Here is an 18,892-nt window from a genome sequence, read left to right as displayed (position 1 = left end):
CTGTAGAGCAGGTAACCGAGCCTGAATGGGCTAGATCACTGGCCGCTGCAGTGTCGGGACTAGCCAGATCGTCGGCCGCAATATTGCGCCGATTAGAATCCGATTCAGAGGTGTCTTCCCCGGAGCGTTTTCAGGGAGGGTCGCGCAAAAGGCGGAGATCCCGCAGCTCTGAAGGGGTTTCTCACAGGTCTTGTCGGTACAGAAGGTCATCCAGATCTTCTAGGTCTCAACAATCTAGAGAGTCTTTTCATGCTCCTATTGGTTCCAGGGAAGCATCCCGGACGTATCATAGGTCCAGGGAAGCTTCTAAGCGGTCTCTGCATACAGGGAGGGCGGCTAGATCAGATCCCTCACTGGCCTCATGCTCCTCAACTCTTCAAGCTGCAGACCAAGATCAGCCTCCGCACGGTTTTTCGGGGGGTAGTAGCGGTCTGGAGGAGGAGGAAGCGTCTGCAGTGTCATCCCTGTCAGACAAGAGATTGTTTTGCCCAAGACTCGCTCCGAGGCACCTACGGGCGCAAGGACGGGAGTATCAGTTTGAGGGTCTTTCCCCACCCGCTATTTACAGGGTGGGGGGCAGGCTCTTGGGGTTCCAGAATGTATGGTTAGCCCGCGTGACCGACGCCTGGGTACAGGAGGTCGTCTCACGAGGGTATGCCATCGAATTTGCAACATTGCCACGGGAGCATTTTATCAGATCCAGGATACCGAAGGACCCAGGAAAGGCAACACAGCTGCACCAGGCAATAAAACAACTGTTGGCGCAGGGAGTAGTGGTGCCGGTGCCGGGGTGTCAGCACGGAAGGGGTTTTTATTCGAATCTCTTCATAGTTCCCAAGAAGGATGGCAGAGTCAGACCGGTCCTCGACTTACGAAGGCTAAATCATTACATCAAAGCAAGACATTTCAGGATGGAGTCCCTCAAGTCGGTAATAGCGTCTATGGAACCGGGGGAGTTCCTGGCGTCAGTGGATATTCCAATTCGCGACTCTCACCAGCAGTTTTTACGCTTCGAGGTCCAGGGGAACCATTACCAATTTGTAGCGCTGCCATTCGGGCTCTCGACAGCCCCTAGAGTCTTTACAAAGGTGCTGGCAGCGGTAATGGCACTACTCCATACAAGGGGGGTGATGGCCATCCCTTACCTGGACGACATACTGGTGAAGGCTCCAGACCAGGAAGGCAATCTAGAGAGCCTGAGAATCACACTTCAGACTTTGGAGGAATTTGGTTGGGTCATAAACCACGAGAAATCATGTCTACTACCAACCCAACAGTTGGAATTTCTGGGGATGGTGTTCAACACCAAGAAGCACCAGATTCGCCTGCCGCAAGCAAAAGCAGTAACACTGGTCAACAAGGTGCGCCCGCTACTTTAGGGGAGGCAAACAACCATCAGGTATTGCATGAGAGTACTGGGCATGATGGTAGCCTCCTTCGAGGCCATACCATTCGCACAGTTTCATTCCAGGGAGTTCCAGCATTTCATTCTGGCACACTGGAACAGGTCGCAGTGGACGTTAGACCAGCGAATCTCCATAACACCAAAGGTTCGCCTTGCCCTGAGATGGTGGACGAGTCTCCGGAGAATCCAAGGTGGTCGGTCACTGTTTCCAGGACAGTGGAGGATACTGACCACGGACGCCAGTTGTTACGGCTGGGGCGGAACTTTGGAGGGACACTCCACCCAGGGGAGGTGGTCACAGGACGAGGCAAGGCTACCGATAAACGTCCTGGAGCTGCGAGCCATACGGCGAGCACTGCAGTTTTTCCATCCACAGCTTAACAGAAAGGATGTGAAAGTCCAGACAGATAATGCCACGGCAGTGGCATACATCAACCGCCGGGAAGGCACAAGAAGTGCGAGAACAATGACAGAGGTATCCGGCATACTCAGCTGGGCGGAGAAACATCTACAGTCCATATCGGCAGTTCACATCCCGGGGGTAGAAAACTGGGTAGCGGATTTTCTCAGTTGAAAGACAGTGGACTCCGGCGAATGGCAGCTGCATCCGGAGGTCTTTCAAGCGATATGTCAGCGCTGGGGCACCCCGGACGTGGATATGATGACTTCCAGACTAAATTACAGGGTTCTCCCTTTCGTGGCACGCTCAAGAGATCCTCAGGCGGTAGCAGTGGACGCCCTACTGGTCTCGTGGGCAGGGTTCAGACTACCATACGTGTTTCCTCCTCTTCCACTCATTCCGAGGATATTAAAGAAGATCAAGAGGGAAGGAGGACCAGCAATCCTGGTCGCTCCGGATTGGCCGAGGCGAGCATGGTATCCAGACATAATTGAAATGTTGGCCGACGCTCCGTGGCCACTCCCAGAACGGGAGGACCTACTATCACAAGGACCAATCTTCCACCCGAATCCAAAGTCATTTCGTTTGACGGCCTGGCCGTTGAGACCACGATATTGAAAAAAAAACAAAAAAAAAAACGGGTATTTTCGAAAGCAATTATCCGAATTATGGTCCAAGCCAGGAAGCCGACATCCTCGAGAATTTATTATCGCATATGGAGACGCTTTTTTTTTTTAGCTGGTGTGAAGACCGCCATATACATCTCATGCGTTTTCTCACTAGCAAACATTCCGGATAGCGGCCCACTCTACAAGGGGCAGTGGAGGCTTCCTTGGCGGTTCAGCATGGAGCCTCAGCATTACAGGTATGTAGGGCAGCCACTTTGGCGTCCCTGCATACATTTGCAAAATTCTATACGGTCCATACATATGCGTCAGCGGATGCTGCCCTGGGTAGAAGGGTTCTACAGGCGGCAGCCCCCTGACTACTGGGACCTTTTTTTCTGGGAATTCCCACCCTTTTATTTCCAGGACTGCTTTTGTACGTCCCATGGTCTGGCTGGGTCCCCCAATGATACGGACGAGAAACGAATATTTTTGGTATAACTTACCGTAAAATCTCTTTCTCGTCACGTTCATTGGGGGACACAGCACCCTCCCAAGGATTAATTTCTTTGTAGCAGGGCGGAGCCCTTTGGTCTCAGGTCACAAATGACGAGATATATATCCAGAAGACTGGTATGTCTTTCCTTGGTTTACGTTAAAGTGTAAAAATTTTTTGTGTACTCCCACTGGCTGTTCCTACTGCTTGCATACAAACTAATTAGCTGAGTGCCTGCAGGGGTGATATAGCCTGGTGGGAGGAGCTAACACTTTTGCTTAGTGTCGCCTCCTAGTGGCAGTGGCTATATCCCATGGTCTGGCTGTGTCCCCCAATGAACGTGACGAGAAAGAGATTTTACGGTAAGTTATACCAAAAATATTCGTTTTTTCCACATAGACCAATTGTCCGTGTGAAAAACAAAAAGTGCTGCATGTCCTATTCTCATCCCTTTTCATGGAAGAGAGTAGGACATGCAGTTAATGGGGTACCATCTGAATATGGCCATCTGAATATAGCCTAAAGATGTCTATAGGTTTAATCTGTCTATTGAGTTTTGGATTACAATAAAGTAGAACAGGAAAGTCCAAGTCATGAACAAAATGATAATGACCACATTACATCACTAGGAGTATTCTTAGGGTAGGTATACAAGAGACAGAGTCAAGAATCCAGAGTCTACGAGACCAATGAAGGTAAGTAGGTAGTTCGTTAGATAGTGGCCAGTTGTTAGATGATGGCTTTAGGCACTGGTAGTAACTAGGGTAAAATTGCAAGGCAAAAACCCGGAAGTCCCCAACCTCCTGTGTGTGCTCACCCACAGGGCCAGCACACCCATAAAACAATTAACCATAAATGAGAGGAACACTGGAGTAGAAGAGAGGAGAATATTAAAAGAAGGACAAGAGAAAACCATGGAAGATTAAGAAAAGAGTGTGGGGGGGGGGGGGGGGGGGAATAGGTGCAAACCCATGGGGAATGCCTCCCAGCATCTGTGTATCCCGTACAAAAAAATTCTGAAGGTCGCTAGTATCCTGTGAAGAGGACCAGGGAAGCCATAGGCAATTGTTTTTGCAGGGGTCTTATGAATCCTTGGCCACTGGTTTCTTTATGTGCATTAGGTGATTCATTTCCTGAATGAAATTTATCACAAATGACGTCTGAGTACTGCGCAAGTGCCAAGGGATTACTGCACATGCAGCAGTCAAGAAATGTCACAGGAGGCCTTTTGTCATGTAAGAGAGGGAGCCCGGAATAATACAGAGTAGGTCCGCTTGAGGGATCACCACCGCGGAGCATGATGCTACTTTCTCATAATCAGATAGACCGCTTTCCAAAAATGTTTTGAGGTCTGGGCACTTCCACCACACGTGAAGCAGGGTCCCCTTTGCAGGGCTACAATGCTAGCAGGAGTTGGAGACTGTCGGGAAGATGTGATGAATGAGGTCTAGACACTGATGCCACCTAATGGGCAGTTTATAGTTTTTATCTTGCGCCGCACAGGGAAGGGAAATTTTTGATTGTGCAAACACCTTGTCCAAACCTTCATCAGAATAGAAAGACCGTTGCCTTTCTCAGGAGCCAGTAAAGGCAGGGTTCTCTGAAGGAACATCAGCGAGCAAGATATCGTATCGGGGATAAAGTGGGTAGTAGCTGCCATTATGAGGGGACATAAAGCTTGAACAAAAGTTGCCCCCCTCCTGTCAGCTATACCCTTTCCTGCCTGCTGGTGAAAGTCAGTTTTAGCTTTATGTCCAAAGGAGGTCAGACATGCTCTCCCATGTCCGCGAGAAATTTTTTTTATTTTGCAAAGACGCAGGATTTGTGGGCTTAGGTCTTCCGAGTGGGAAACAAGCAGCCTCGTAGCGCATTTGTTTTTCTCCTAAAAATGATTACAGTGTGACCTACACAGAGGAGTTCCAGGCTCCATTTGCCCGCTCAAAGTGGAAGCTGCAGGAGCCCATTGGAATATAGAGGCTACAGGGGTACCCAGCTGGGTTAGCCTCCAGGTTAGTGCAGGGATGCGGGCTTTACCTTTCCACCGTCCCCATTTTCTCACTACTGGCTGCCATTGCATCTGCTACAACCACAGCTCAGCACTCCCATATACCCTCTACTCTGGCATGCCCTGTCTCCCCTGCCCTCAGTCGCTTGGTCTTGGTACTTGGAGGCCTCCGGCTTTGCTGAAAATTGAGCCCCTGGATTTGGGTTCGTTTAGGCCACGCCCCCTCCATTTTCCTACGCCGGGTGTGTGCCCTAGTGTGTTGGAGAAGTTGGGCACTCCTCTGTCGATCAGGAGGCTCACTCCTGCAGTCACAATGGGCGGGCTCCTAAACTTTTTCCTGACACAAGGAGTTTAAGAAAGCGCTTTCGCTGGAATGGGAAAAGCTTGACGGACGTCCTGCTCAAGTTGAAAGCTTTTGATGTCATTTATCTTTTTCCGCAGGATTTGTTCCAGAAGTGGTCTGTTCCCCCTATGGTGGACCCGCAGATTGCCCGCTTATCCAAGCATACCACCATTCTGGTGGAGGACAGCGCGTCATTCTCTGACCCGGGTGATAGGAGGATGGAATCCATGGCGATTTTTGAATCCATTGGTTCTACTCTGCGACCGGTGTTAGCAGCAACATGGCTATGTCACAATGTTGTTGCATGGGCCAAACAACTTCGAGAGGGCCTCCTGGCCTTTGCCTTTCCACAAGCGGAAGTTCTTTACGCACAACTAGAGGTAGGCGTCAGTTTCGTCTGTAACGCCACCCTAGATGCCGAGTCTGATTGGTAGCACATGCCTCGTCATCGTCAGTGATAGGTCGTCGAATCATCTGGCTTAGATGATGGAACTCCTTTACTACAAGGGAATCATAGCCATACCCTATCTGGACGATATCCTCATTAAGGGTCCATCATGCACGGCCAGCCTGGAGAGTTTGCACATGTCCTTACTCACTCTGAAATGGTTCATCTGGAAGGTAAATTATGCCAAGTCATCGCTCGTCCCCTCGCAACGTCTGGAATTCCTAGGGATGATCCTGAACACTGTGCAGGCACGTGTGTCTCTACCATCTGCAAAGTGTCAGGTGTTTCAGCCTCAGGAACTGGGCCTTAGCCAGTGGCCCTCTGTTTCCATTCAGGGGGGGGGGGGGGGGGTGGACACGATCCCTCCTCACATGACCCAGTGCCTGCCTGTGGTCCACAGCGGAAGCGCGTCTCCCAATAAATGTCCTGGAGCTTTGGGCAATTTATTTGTTGATTCTCAACTTTGCACGAGACATCTTTCAGCAACTTTGTCATTGTTGGGGACGGCCAGATGTGGACCTCATGGCCTCCAGGCTCAACCGCAAGGTCTTGCAGTTCGTATCAAGCTCCCAGGACCCTTGGGCCTTAGCAGTGGACGCCCTCATTTTCCCATGGTCGGGTTGCAGTTTCCATACCTATTCCCATGTTCCCTCTGTTACATGGGGTCATCAAGAGGGAACACATTCCGGGGCTGCTCATCGTTCCAGATTGGCCACATCGGGCATGGTATGCCGAATTAATGGATCTGCTTGTCGACATGCCGTTGCATCTCCTGCTCCGCAACTATCTCCTTTTGCCAGGGCCCTTCTTCCACCAGCATTTACCAATGCTGCGTTTGACGGCGTGGAAGTTGATTTCACGGTGTTGAGAGCCCGAGGATTCACTGATCGGTTTTCCGCACTGTGATTAGGACACGGAAACAGTTTTCTTTGAAGATCTACTATCTGGGCTGGAGGCGCTTCTTCGCCTGGTGCGTACGTCAATCCGGGCATACCATGCAGTTCTCCCTTCCAAAGACCCTTGCCTTTTTGCAGGCTGGGTTAGAGTTGGGACTCATTCTCGGTTCCCTTAATGGTCAGGTTTCGTCCCTTACCATCTTGTTCCAGAGACCGCTGGCAGGTCTTCCATCGGTCCGCACCTTTATACAGGAGATGGCGCACATAGCTATGCTGTACCGTTCACCTCTCAACTTGGTGCTGGATACTCTACAGCGACATCCCTTTGAACCCCTTGTGGAAGTGTCGACTCGCATGATGATCAAGGTGCTGTTCCTGGTGGCTATCACCTCCATTCGAAGGGTGTCGGAATTGACGGCACTTTCAGCTGTACCACTGTTCGTGGTTTTTCATCAGGACAAAATGGTCCTGCTTCCCAATCTTTTTTTGCAAAAAGTGGTTTCAATTTTCAATGTCATTGAGGACATTGCGTTGCCCTGCTATTGTCCGCAGCCGCTGCATCGGATGGGGAGTGCCCTTCACAAACTCGATCTCATCCGAGCTCTGAGAATTTTCTTGGCACAGATAGCCTCGTATCAGCGTTCGGATGCCCTATTTGTGCTTCCCGAGGGAGCGCATCGTGGTCAAGCCTGCTCCAAGGGCATGGTTTTGCGCTGCATTTATTCAGTGGTGGCTGAGGCATATAAGGCCAAGGGCTAGACTCACCCTTTGTGACTGTTTACTCGACAAGGGCTGTAGGAGCATCATGGGCAATGCGCTATGGGGCATCTGCCGTGCAGGTTTGTAAGGCTGCTACGTGGTCCTCTATGCACACCTTCACCAAATTTCAAAGAGTGCATGTGGCGGCATCAGCTGATGCCGCCCTTGGCCGAAAAGTTCTACAATCAGCTGTGGTCTGACAGCGGACGCACATTGTAATACCAACCCAAGGGAACTGCTTGTGTAAGTCCCACTGTATCCCTGATATTCCTGACAAGAAAATGGGATTTTTTTTTTTTTTACTCTAAAATCCCTTTCTTGACCGGATGTCGGGGATGCAGCACCCTCCCTTTATTGTGATACCAGGTTATGTGGCTCCCTGTTGGAGCCCTCGGTTCTCAGATTTCACATGATGTCACTAGTATCATGCTGATTTGTACCGTGTTATCGTGTTTCACAATTGTATGTCATGGCATTTGGTTGTGCTTCTCTGCTAGGACTTCTACCACTAATTGCTGAATTTCCCCAGCAGGCAGGAAGTGTCTTTGCGAGAGCATGTCTGACCTCCTTTGGACATAAAGTTAAAACTGACTTTTCCCAGCAGGCAGGAAGGGGTATAGCTGACAGGAGGAGTCACCTTTTGTTCAAGCTTTTTGTCGCCTCCTAGTGGCAGCTTACTACCCACTATATTCCCGATTTCTGTATTGCTGTTCAAGAAAAGGATTTTATGGTACGTAAAAAATCCCATTTTTAGAAAGGCAATGTGTTGGGGGTACTTCTGAGTAGATGGCACCTCCTATGGGAGTTGAAGGAGTTTGCAGTTGGTAGATTTCAGAGTTGGCCCTAAGGCTAACTGATGGTACTCCAACCACGAAATACATTTATCTGGGCAATTATCTTAAAGTACCGATAATACAGGTAAGGATGTTCATACAACAAAGTCTCCCAGTCTAACCTCTTCTGATGCCTGCCAGCACAAAAATGTAAGATTATTCTGTCATATCTGTCCTGGGGGAAAAGGATGGATTGTGAAAAAGCGGGGCCATTGTAATTAACAAGATCACCCCCGATGTCCAAACAGGGGGCTGAAAGAAGGAAATGTGATAGTGTAGGGGGTGTATTTTTGGGGGGTTAACCAAGGTAATGTATGAATATAAGGCCACGTCAGAGCAGTCTCCAAGCCCCCCACTGCTTAGACTGCCTTGAATAGTGCTAGTCGAATAATCTGGTGAGGATAGACGCAGTTTGGTACAGTTTGAGGTCAGGCAGTCCAGCGCCGCCACAAGATTTTGTTTGGGACAGCCTACAAAAGTTGATTCTACGACTTACAAATTGTCATATGAATATGGTCTTAATAAATAAGTGTCATCTTAGTTAGCTTGGTTCCACTGATAAAAAAGCGTGTTTAAAATGGTTTATATTCTTTTTTTATTCCCTTTAACTTCATATTGCAGGGTCTTCGTTTTGAAGTGGTTCCATCTTGGTTCAAGGAGACGCTTGACAAGTCCTTGTTTTCTGCTCCATATGGATATGCAGTTGAAACCGCCAAACAGAAGGCCCTGGAAGTCGCCAGAAGAATGCATGTGGTTGGTGTGAACTTATTTTGCTTGCAGTTTCTAATTTACTTGTTACAAGTGTTTAGACTAGAATTGGAATGCAAAAGTGCATTTTCAGATTTAAATAACAGCCAAGGAACGTATGAAAATATGGGTAAGTTGGAGAAATTGCCCATAGTAACCAGTCAGATTGTTGCTTTTCTCTTTATGAAAGTGTCTGATAGGTGGGGTCCAGGAGCTTGGCTGTTTATGTTTACCCCATTTAGACGGGATGAATGTCGGGCAAACGATGTCTGACACTCGTCCCCGCACATGCTAGCTCCCGTTCACCTGCACGGAAGCTAGTATCACTGGCTCACAGCGGGGCGGTAGGAGGAGATTTCTTTGCTCGCACTCCCCCGCCCCTCTCTATTGACTTAACAAAGTGGCCCTTCAATACTGAACGGCTGCTATTTACACTATGCAGAATAAACTATGGACCATGAGCTGATCGCTCATCATTCAGTGTAAATAGCAGCCGTTCAGTACTGAACTGCCACTATGTTACGTCAATGCAGGGGGCGGGGGAGCATGAGGAGAGAAATCTCCTGCAGACTCCCTGCTCCACTGCTGGCTGCTCTGAGAGCGAGCCAGCAGTACAGCACGGTAGCGAGGACGACTGTTGGGCATCGTTTGCCCGACACTCGTCCCATCTAAATGGACCCTAACTCTCATGGACTACTATGAAGAAACTTTTACCTTCCACTCTCTTCTGTAGCTTGAGCTCAGAGCATGTCTGGGTTCTATGTTCAGTGATACCACATGAAACCTGCCACAGAATGGATGAATCTCCAGCTGTAGATGTCTGCTATTGACTCCCATTTATACAAAAATACACGTACCGCAAAGGGCTTATTTACTTTGCAAAATACGGCAGTTGTCTGGGTAAAGTAAGCCAGAAACTGTCTTGCTTGCTTTGTGCTACATTAGCTATATGCTTTTTTTTTTTTTTAATATAGACACTTTCAGACAGTTCTTCCGACTTGTCCGAAAATGGGGCATGGCCTAAATTGCAACAAAAACTGTGCCAAATTGCCATGAATTTTGCCATTATTTTGGTAAAATGTTTGTAAATGAAGTCAACCAATAAGTGGTCTAAACTTGGGCTAGATAGTCTTAAAATTCAACAGATTTATCATTCGGCAAAGCTGCTGTTCTAAATCTGCCCCAGTATTTTTAGTATACAGTGGTATCGAAGTATGAAGTTGTCTGCACTTCCCAGCACAGTTGAGACAAAGTGAAAACTCTAGAGAAGTAGAAGGAACTGCTTCAATCTTGCGGTAGCCCTTAAAGGGGTTTTCCAGGCAAATACTATTGATGACTTATTGTCAGGATAGGTCATCAATGGTTCATTGTTTGTCACTTGGGATCCTTACTGATCAGCTATTCCGACACGCGCTGTCACCAACAAAATACACAAGGTATGGAATAGAGCCGATCGCTTTGACCCCTATGTAGTAGCCAGCACTGGTAATTGGAGGCACAGCTCCCTTTAAAATCAATGACAGCTGGCCCTGTGATTACCAGTTCCAGCCACTACACAGTGTTCTGAGTGATCTGCTTCTGCCCCGTACCCCTGTGTATGGTGACAGCGGACCCCTGAACAGCTGAAGGGCAGGTATACCATGAGAAGGACTCCAACCGATCAACTACTGATGACCTATCCTGAGGATAGGTCATCGGTAGTATTTGCCTGGAAAACCCCTATTAACAATCCTATAACATCCACACCACGGCTGCAGTGCACATTTGATATATGCACTTTGACCTCTGCTGATGCATATAACAAACATATACATGGGCTGTCATTTACCTGACAAGGACACTCAGTAAAGTGTTTTTCTCTGTATGAAATAGTGCACTATTCCATGCAGCAAAATCCAGTAAAAAATGCATATCTCACATGGAGCCTCTAAGACCAATGCCATGGTATGCCCATACAGTGGGATCCGTTGGTGCTATATGTTGTGAAATCTTCCCCATGTATGCCACCAGGGGACACTGCAAAAAGTAGCCCTGTAAAAGAAGCCTTGTGTTGCTTTATTAAATCTCACTTCACCATTCAGAACTGAGTTTGATTTCTTGCTTTTTGTTTTTAGAAGCACCTGAAAACTCCTGATATAGTCATTGGGGCAGACACAATAGTGGTAAGTAGGACAGAAGTACGTGTCAGCAGTCTTCATATTAATCTACATGCATTTATGTATGTGTTTGTTACCCCCTAGCTGTCTAGAGTACTTGGAGGTCTTAGGCAAACTTGAGATGGACCACAAAAATTTTCAGTCTCGTTTTGTTGCTGCAACCCATACTAGTCACTTTTTAATTTCAGTATGCAATTGGTGGTTTAAGAAAGCGGTGGGGTTACTGTCACTGACTAGCCTAGGCTATAGTCTTATGTATATTTCACAATTGATATACAGATGCAATTACAGTGTGGCCCCTCATGCAGAAAATCAAAGACCAGTTTCCACATCACCATGTGAGACAGCAGCAGCTTAAGGCTGTCTTCATATGGGCAGAATTGCGCGGGATTTGCACGTTGCGAGATGCACACATCTCACGCAAATATGAATCCCATTCGTTCGAATGGGGTCATACACGAGTGAGGTTTTCCTACATGGCACTGCTACGCGATGGTGAAACAAATGGTGGCATGTTCTATTTTGCTGTGTTCTCTCGCATCTCAGCACCCATTGTTTTCAAGGCCTACGGGTGCTTTCGCAAGTGGCGGGAAAGTCTGCACCAAAAACTTGTTGCTGATATAAAAATGGCAAGATCCACAGCATGTCAGACGTGCAGAATATTGCACTACGTGAAGCACCCTCACCCTTCCACTGCCCTGTGGCTTGTACAGTGCTGTGCTTTTGGTATTTGTCTACATGTAGAAGGCAAGACTCCCAAGGATAAACCTTAAAGTGTAATTATCTGGTAAAATATAAGCTACAGGAGCAGCGTGCCCAAAATCTGTGTCTCTGGATGCAATGCCTGCTTGCACCCTCACTCATTAGGGCTGGCAGAAAGGAAACCATGTCCACGGTGCTGCTAGCCATTCCCCCTCCCTCCAGCAGCACCTTGTAAATGGGCACGCACTGACTTGTAATTGGAAGATTAAGTCAGCGAGTGTGGTCACACTGGTCAGCAGCGGACATCAGCATTGGAATTAACCTCCTCTTCCTTGAGACGATCAGGACTTGTCTGAAGTGTCCCAGGCAGCATGGGAGAGCGGAGGACAAGCTGCAGTGCCTTCTGCTTCACTACCCCCTTTTATACCGCACTACCACCAGTCAGAGCAGTCAGTGTCTAGCACTTCACAGCATAAGATGCCCACACTTTTATCAAGAATTTTTCTTGTTAAAAAGTGAGCCTTCTATAAAATTAAATGGTTAACCATTATCATTGAAGTTGGCTGTTTTTGACCACAGGCTAGGCTCCTGAGTTCGCTCCATAAAACCCTGCGCACATCCGATATACATGTATGTCACATGTTGCCAAGGAGTTACAGCTCTCACGCAATAGCTGCATTGGTTGTATTGATGAGCTATGACTGTATTCTAGTCTTCATACAAAGCAGTTCTTCTGTCGACCTTGGTTAATTCCCAGTAAAGAAGTGTTTTGTGTTGTACGCCGCAGTACAGCACATTCGTTCCAACCCAAATGTCTGTGCACCAATTTTATTATGTTGTGGCTATCAGGTTACATCGCAGGCATGACATTGTTGTAGATCTTGGCTTCAGTTCTGTCTTCTATATGCATATGTGGCAGCTTGTAATGACAGCGTTCTCTTTCTACAGACTCTGGAAGATACAATCCTTGAAAAACCGTTTGACAAACAAGATGCTTATAATATGTTATCAAGGTTGGAGGCTTTTCTAGTAACTCTTTTGTACACTTTCTGAATGATGTAACAAAAGGTAACACTAACAACCCTTTTCCAATGTCTCATAGGTTGAGTGGTAAAGAACACAGTGTCTATACGGGCGTTGTAATTGTGCACTGCAGCAGTCAAGAAGGTATTTTAGTTAGTTGGGTTCAGTTTCTATTTGGCTTTTAAACAGGACTTATCAGCTACTGATGTCTTTTTTGTTATACTGTGTTTCCCCCAAAATAAAACCTACCCTGTTTTTTTTTTTTGGGGGGGGGGGGGGGGGCTTGAAATATAGGCTCTCCCCCAAAAATAAGCCCTAGCTACACTACATGAAACAACAAAAACTAACAATACTCTCATTCGGCTCCCTCACACTGGGCTGCAACGCTCCGGCAGTCTTCTGTGTAGTCCTCGGCGCTGAGAGAGCATTCTCTTCCTGGTAACGGAGCTTGAATACCCCACCTCCAGCAAGAGATTGCTGTGATTGGTTAAGGAATGCTGCCTCAGCCAATCAGAGCCAGTGCTTGATGAACCAATCACAGCCATTCACTGAGAGGGGGGGAGTATTAAGACACACCCTGAAAATAAGACACTGTGCTTTTTGGGGGGCAAAAGTTAATATAAAACAGTGTCTTATTTTCAGGGAATCACGTTAGTAATTGTTTGCACTATAATACAAGCATTCTGAAGCATCTTCTCTTATGTGTGGTGAGGATCACCTGTTATTCCTCCTTGAAATTTATGATTGAATGGCCAACTCGGTGTTAACAGTTGGGATGGGGGTTGTCTCCATTTGGTTACAGTGTCCAATCAGTGCTGACAGTGTCAGACTCTATACAGAAACGCACCCTTTGACAAGTGGAATGGTAACGCCTAGCGATGTCAAGGTATAGGAATAACCGTAACGGCACAACCCAGAGTTCTTAGAAAAGATGATTCAGAATTGTTATTTCTTGGGGAATACAATTTTTCACTAAGGCAGACCTATCTGGAGACATGGCAGGTCCTCTTTAAAGGGATATTTCGGGTTACAAACTCACCTTTTAAAATTAGAGCCGAATGAATTAAAATAATAGAACAAATGGTACATACGTTTTCACAGCCCAGGTGACCCAGCTCTGCAGCCTTGGGATCCTCCCAATCTGTGATGACAGTGGATGTCACTTGACTATTGCCCGCCAGAGGCTGCAGCATCAGTGTTCTGAACTCCCGGCATCATGTCGCCCAGGATATGAGCACTGATGCCAGGAGAATGGGCAGTGATGCTACGGCCTCTGATTGGCAGCAAAAGATTGTTGAAGGTTATGTCCACCCTTGCAGTTATTTTTTTTTTTCTTAATTCTCTCAATGCATCTAAAACAGCTTATCTGCAGACTGTGTCTCCATGGTTACAGACAACAAGCACTCTGGGTACTCTGATCCCTGCAGTCCTAAGGTGAACGATGATCGTTTAGAAAGTCATGTAAACAAGCAAAACTGAACAATATCGTTCAGTTTAAACGCAGCCAACGACTGGACGGCGAATGAGGAACTGCGCCGGCTTGTTCACTTGTCATGCAGTTTAAAAACTGCTCGTTCAGTGTTTCCCATAGAAGTGTGAAACGCTGAATGGCAGATGAGCGAGAACCGCACGTTTGTGAATGAGAATCCTGCAGTTTAAATGTACTGTCCGAGCGCCGGGGATGACGTCTCCAACTCGTTCGCTTGATCAAGCGAGAATCGGCCTGTGTAAAAAGGGCATTATTCCTTGGTAACTGTTCTCTCCTTGTGGCAAACCAAAAATGTTACATTAACACAAAATAGGTCACAAATGAGAAACAATTAAGACATCAAGACTACAGGATTACCAAATTTGTTTGTTTTTTATTGCCATGGAGACACATAGTCTGCGTAGGAGCTGTAGAAACAAAATTATAGGACATTTGTAATGAATCCCTGTTGCAAAGTTGCTTCATTTTCTGATTTTTAGATGTAGATAGATCCCTAAAGTTACAATGACCTCGGGATGCAATACTTTCAACATCCTGTGGTCCCTCGGGAACCAATAAATATTTTGTGTTGGGGGACCACTATACTCGAACCATAAAATGATTATAAATGGTAATACTTTTGTAATGATCCTCCAAACACAAATTGATCAATTAGAGTTTCAATTCTACAGTTTGAAGTCCGATTAGCAATCATGGTAAAACCACAGATAAGTATTTGATGAACAGCAGTTATGTACACTCAGATCATTAATCTCTTAATGAATGTCTATCGTATTTTTCCTAGTTGGCTTATATTTTTAATTTGTCTCAGTGATTACACAGCAGGTCATATAATCATAAGATTGACCTCTGTGTGCCGGAACTGCTGGATCTTATTAGATTTAGATTAGTGCTGAATGTCATAATAGACGGCTTTTTATAAGGCTGTCTGTACATGTGTAGATTTTGATCAAGTTTTTTTATGCAGTTTTTAGGAATAGATGTGAAAAAAGTCTCTATCTGTTCTTTTAAACTTTCTCTTCCTTTTATGAACCTGGTTTTCTCTTCAAAAACTGCAACAAAAAACTTGTCCGGGCACCATAAAGGTACCTTTACATGGGTTTTATTCATTGCCGACTACATACAGAAAATCTGCAGTGGCTAAATCTGCTACGGATTTGCAACAGTTGAAATCCACTGTCAAAATCCGCAGGATAAATTGACATGCTGCAGATTTAGAATATTTGAAATACTGTGGATTCTACATGGAATTTTTATGCTCCATGCTGACAAGATTTCTTAACTCTTGTCCATATGACTTGTACTGTAAGTGCAGCAGATTTTCCTTGGCAACCTAAGGCCTCATGTCCACGGGGAAAATCAGGCCCACTAGGGATTCTCCATGGAGAATCCGTAGCGGGTCCCTCCTGCCCTGCAGACATGAGGCATAAAAATAAGAATTAACGCACCTCTCGCCCGCTCAGGATCTTCCCTTCGCCGCGGCTTCATCTTCTCTCCGTCGCGGCCGGATCTTCTTTCTTCGGCCCGGCGGATGCGCAGGGCACGTCGGTTGCGTGCACCGCGCATGCGCCGGCCCGAAGAAAAAAGATCCGGCCGCGACGGAGAGAAGATGAAGCCGCGGCGAAGGGAAGATCCGGAGCAGGTGCGTAAATTCCGATTTTGGTCTCCCGCGGATCCGGATGGCTTCTATAGGCTTCAATAGAAGCCTGCGGGAGCTTTCCCTGCGGGAGACCCGCACGAAAATGGAGCATGGTAGATAAATACCCGCAGATGGTAATTAAAAAATTTCTGGAGCATGAAAAAAAATGGACATGCTCCATTTTAGTGCGGATCACGCCTGCGGGAGCTCATAGAGCACATAGCTCAATTGATCTCCCGCATGAAAAATAAAGACAATTACAGTGCATCCGCCCTGATCTGCAGCCCAAATCCACGTTACAAATCTGTAGCTGATCTGATTTTCCCCGTGGACATGAGGCCTAAGGGTATGTTTGCATATTGCTGATTTGCCAAGGATTTTGTCACAGATTTCGGTGCAGATCTGCAGCAGATTTCATCCCTTCAATGTGAATGCAACTGAAAGGTTGAAATCCTAATGTATATCTGATCTTGTATGTATAATATAATAATGTATATGGATGCAGCACACTGACACTCCGCCTTATACTCACAAGGGAGCACTTCCGAGCACTGATGCACGCTCTCTGGATGAGGACTTGTCATTTGATGTCCATACAATATCAATCACTAATAAAGCAGCATCTGGGGAACGAAACTTGCGTTACCGGTGAAGATTATTATTAATTGATCTTGTAAATATACATTATGTTGACAAAAGGTGGTGAAATGTGATTTTATTCACATTTTCAATATGGTGTTCGGCCGCCTTTGGTCCCAATGACTGCAGTAACCCTCCTAGACATGTTTTCCAGCAAATTCGGATAGTTGTATGGAGGGATTTGCCTTCGTTCCTCGAGGAGAGCTTCATATAGTGATGCAGGGGATGATGGGCATGTTGGGTGTGGTTGGATATGACGTTCTAGTTCGTACCAAAGATTCTTGATGGGATTGAGATCTGGACTTTGGGCTGGCCAATGAAATTTGCAGATGTTCTGCTCCTCAACGCTGCGTGCTGTACGACATGGTGCTTGGTCATGTTGGTAGAGACTCTTAGCTATACCTTCTGCCCCAGGGGAGATAATGCCACATTGTCCAGAATGTCTCTGTACCCAAATATATTGAGGATGGACTTCATGATAACTAATGGCCTTAGTCCTTCGCAACAGAAAAAAAAACACATTTTGCATATCCCCTCCATCTGACCACACAGGATTGGTGGGTGTCCAAATATTTTTGACAACATGGTGTATAAAAATCTGCTTCTTTGTTGCCAGGACTTATAATAATCTGACACTTATTAATGTTTCAGATAACCATTTGGAAACTGACATTATTGATTTTTATGAAGAAACCAAAGTTAAGTTTGCAGACCTGTCAGAAGACCTTCTGTGGGAGTATATTGACAGTGGAGAACCAATGTAAGTCTGCATTGCAGTATGATGATCCAGTACAGAGCAAGTACATGGGAAGTGTGCGAGCAGGACCATCACAGCCCGAGGCACAATGTCTGGAGCTGTGTGTTTCCAGCACGTAGCAAGTCTGTTCAGCTGATTGGCACTGTTATACTCTAAGGAGTTGTCTTATATTTGTCCAAATTTGACAGCGAACAGCTCTCTGTATGAAAGAAAGATTTTTTTAAAAAATTACTCACCCATTTAAATGCCCAGTTGCTGATTTCCCAGAGTTCTTGCAGTGGTCAAATGCCATTCATCAACCATGTGACTGCTGCAGCCAGTCAGTGGCCTCGCCAGTCACGTGCACATGAATGACACATGACCGCGAGGCCAGTGATTGGTTCAGTTACAGCAGTCATGTGAGTGATCAATATGATGTTCATCACTGCAGATGCTTTCAGAACCAGAGGGGTGACACTGGAGCGTTAGGATATTTAAAACCGAGTAATGTTTTCTTTTCTGACTTTTATAACCCTATATCTGCTTCCTGCCAAATTTTGAAAAGTCTCAACCATCTTCTTTTAAAGCAGCTGTTTAGGTAAATCTATATTCACAAGGCCTTGAGAGGCAAATGATATTCTTCAATAGCTCCTCTGTATAGAAAGTAAGCAGTATGAGTGGTAATTTATCAATTAAATTGGCTTTAATGCCGCCATCCTTTTTGCCATCCGTTTTCATTCATCACCTGTGAGGAATGGATATTGTCATTTTTTGTATTTCAGCGGCTGAACGGATTAAAAAAAATGGATATGATGGATAAATAAGTTGCCAGTTTTTAAAAAAATTAAAATGGGTATATAAGACCTGTGACGTACAGGAATAAGCAGGCTATATTTTATTGCACTTCTTCTTGCAATCTTTCAGTCATCACAAAGGCTGACAGACTGTAAGAGACCTGAAAGCATCAAATGCAATCTATTAAAACCAGTAGGAGCTAGAATAAATCGTGTTTTCTTGTTTTGTGGGGTGGAGGAGGGAGGTTGCAAAATTTGTCTGCAAATGGACCAAACATCTCTAAGTGTGAAAGGAGAGGTTACATTAAAATACTGTTGTTTGTTTGCTTCATCAGGGACAAAGCTGGTGGCTATGGCATTCAGTCTCTCGGAGGAATGCTGGTAGAGAGCGTGCACGGTGACTTCCTAAATGTAGTTGGGTTTCCCTTGAATCACTTTTGCAAAAAGTTGGCCGAGATGTACTACCCACCATCGAAACAAGCCATACACAGGGTGAAGCATGACTCCATTCCTTATGTCGAGAGTTTTGAGAACCTGAGTGATATCGAAAAAGATTGCACCTCTCCCAGCAAGACCTGCAAGGCAAACAAAGGAGTGCAAGATCACGTTTGTAAGGCTAGCAGCTCCGCATCCTCTACGCCCTGTACTTCATCTCTTCAGAATGGGATTGATGAAAGGCCTAAAATCTGTACGCAGGAACTGTCCATAATAACTGACCTACTTGATGGTTTTAAAGCATCCAAGGTAATATGATCTGTACTGTGCTTGGAGTTGTAG

General features: G+C 46.1%; 1 protein-coding gene across 3 annotated transcripts in view; it reads left to right on the top strand.

The window, feature by feature from the left end:
- ASMTL (acetylserotonin O-methyltransferase like) overlaps positions 1–18,892 on the top strand; it is a 66,407-nt gene that overhangs the window by 14,381 nt on the left and 33,134 nt on the right. For all 3 annotated transcript variants that reach the window (XM_066599869.1, XM_066599867.1, XM_066599868.1), the window contains exons 3-8: positions 8,812–8,943; positions 11,052–11,099; positions 12,744–12,808; positions 12,898–12,962; positions 17,237–17,345; positions 18,451–18,859. In XM_066599869.1, the coding sequence (XP_066455966.1) occupies positions 8,812–8,943; positions 11,052–11,099; positions 12,744–12,808; positions 12,898–12,962; positions 17,237–17,345; positions 18,451–18,859 (828 nt within the window). The remainder of the gene's footprint in view (positions 1–8,811; positions 8,944–11,051; positions 11,100–12,743; positions 12,809–12,897; positions 12,963–17,236; positions 17,346–18,450; positions 18,860–18,892) is intronic.

This window comes from Eleutherodactylus coqui, chromosome 4, assembly GCF_035609145.1.
Source record: "Eleutherodactylus coqui strain aEleCoq1 chromosome 4, aEleCoq1.hap1, whole genome shotgun sequence".
In the NCBI taxonomy this organism is placed as follows: Eukaryota; Metazoa; Chordata; class Amphibia; order Anura; family Eleutherodactylidae; genus Eleutherodactylus; species Eleutherodactylus coqui.
The sequence above is the reverse complement of the archived record's forward strand: the minus strand, read 5'-3'. Positions and strand labels throughout refer to the sequence as shown.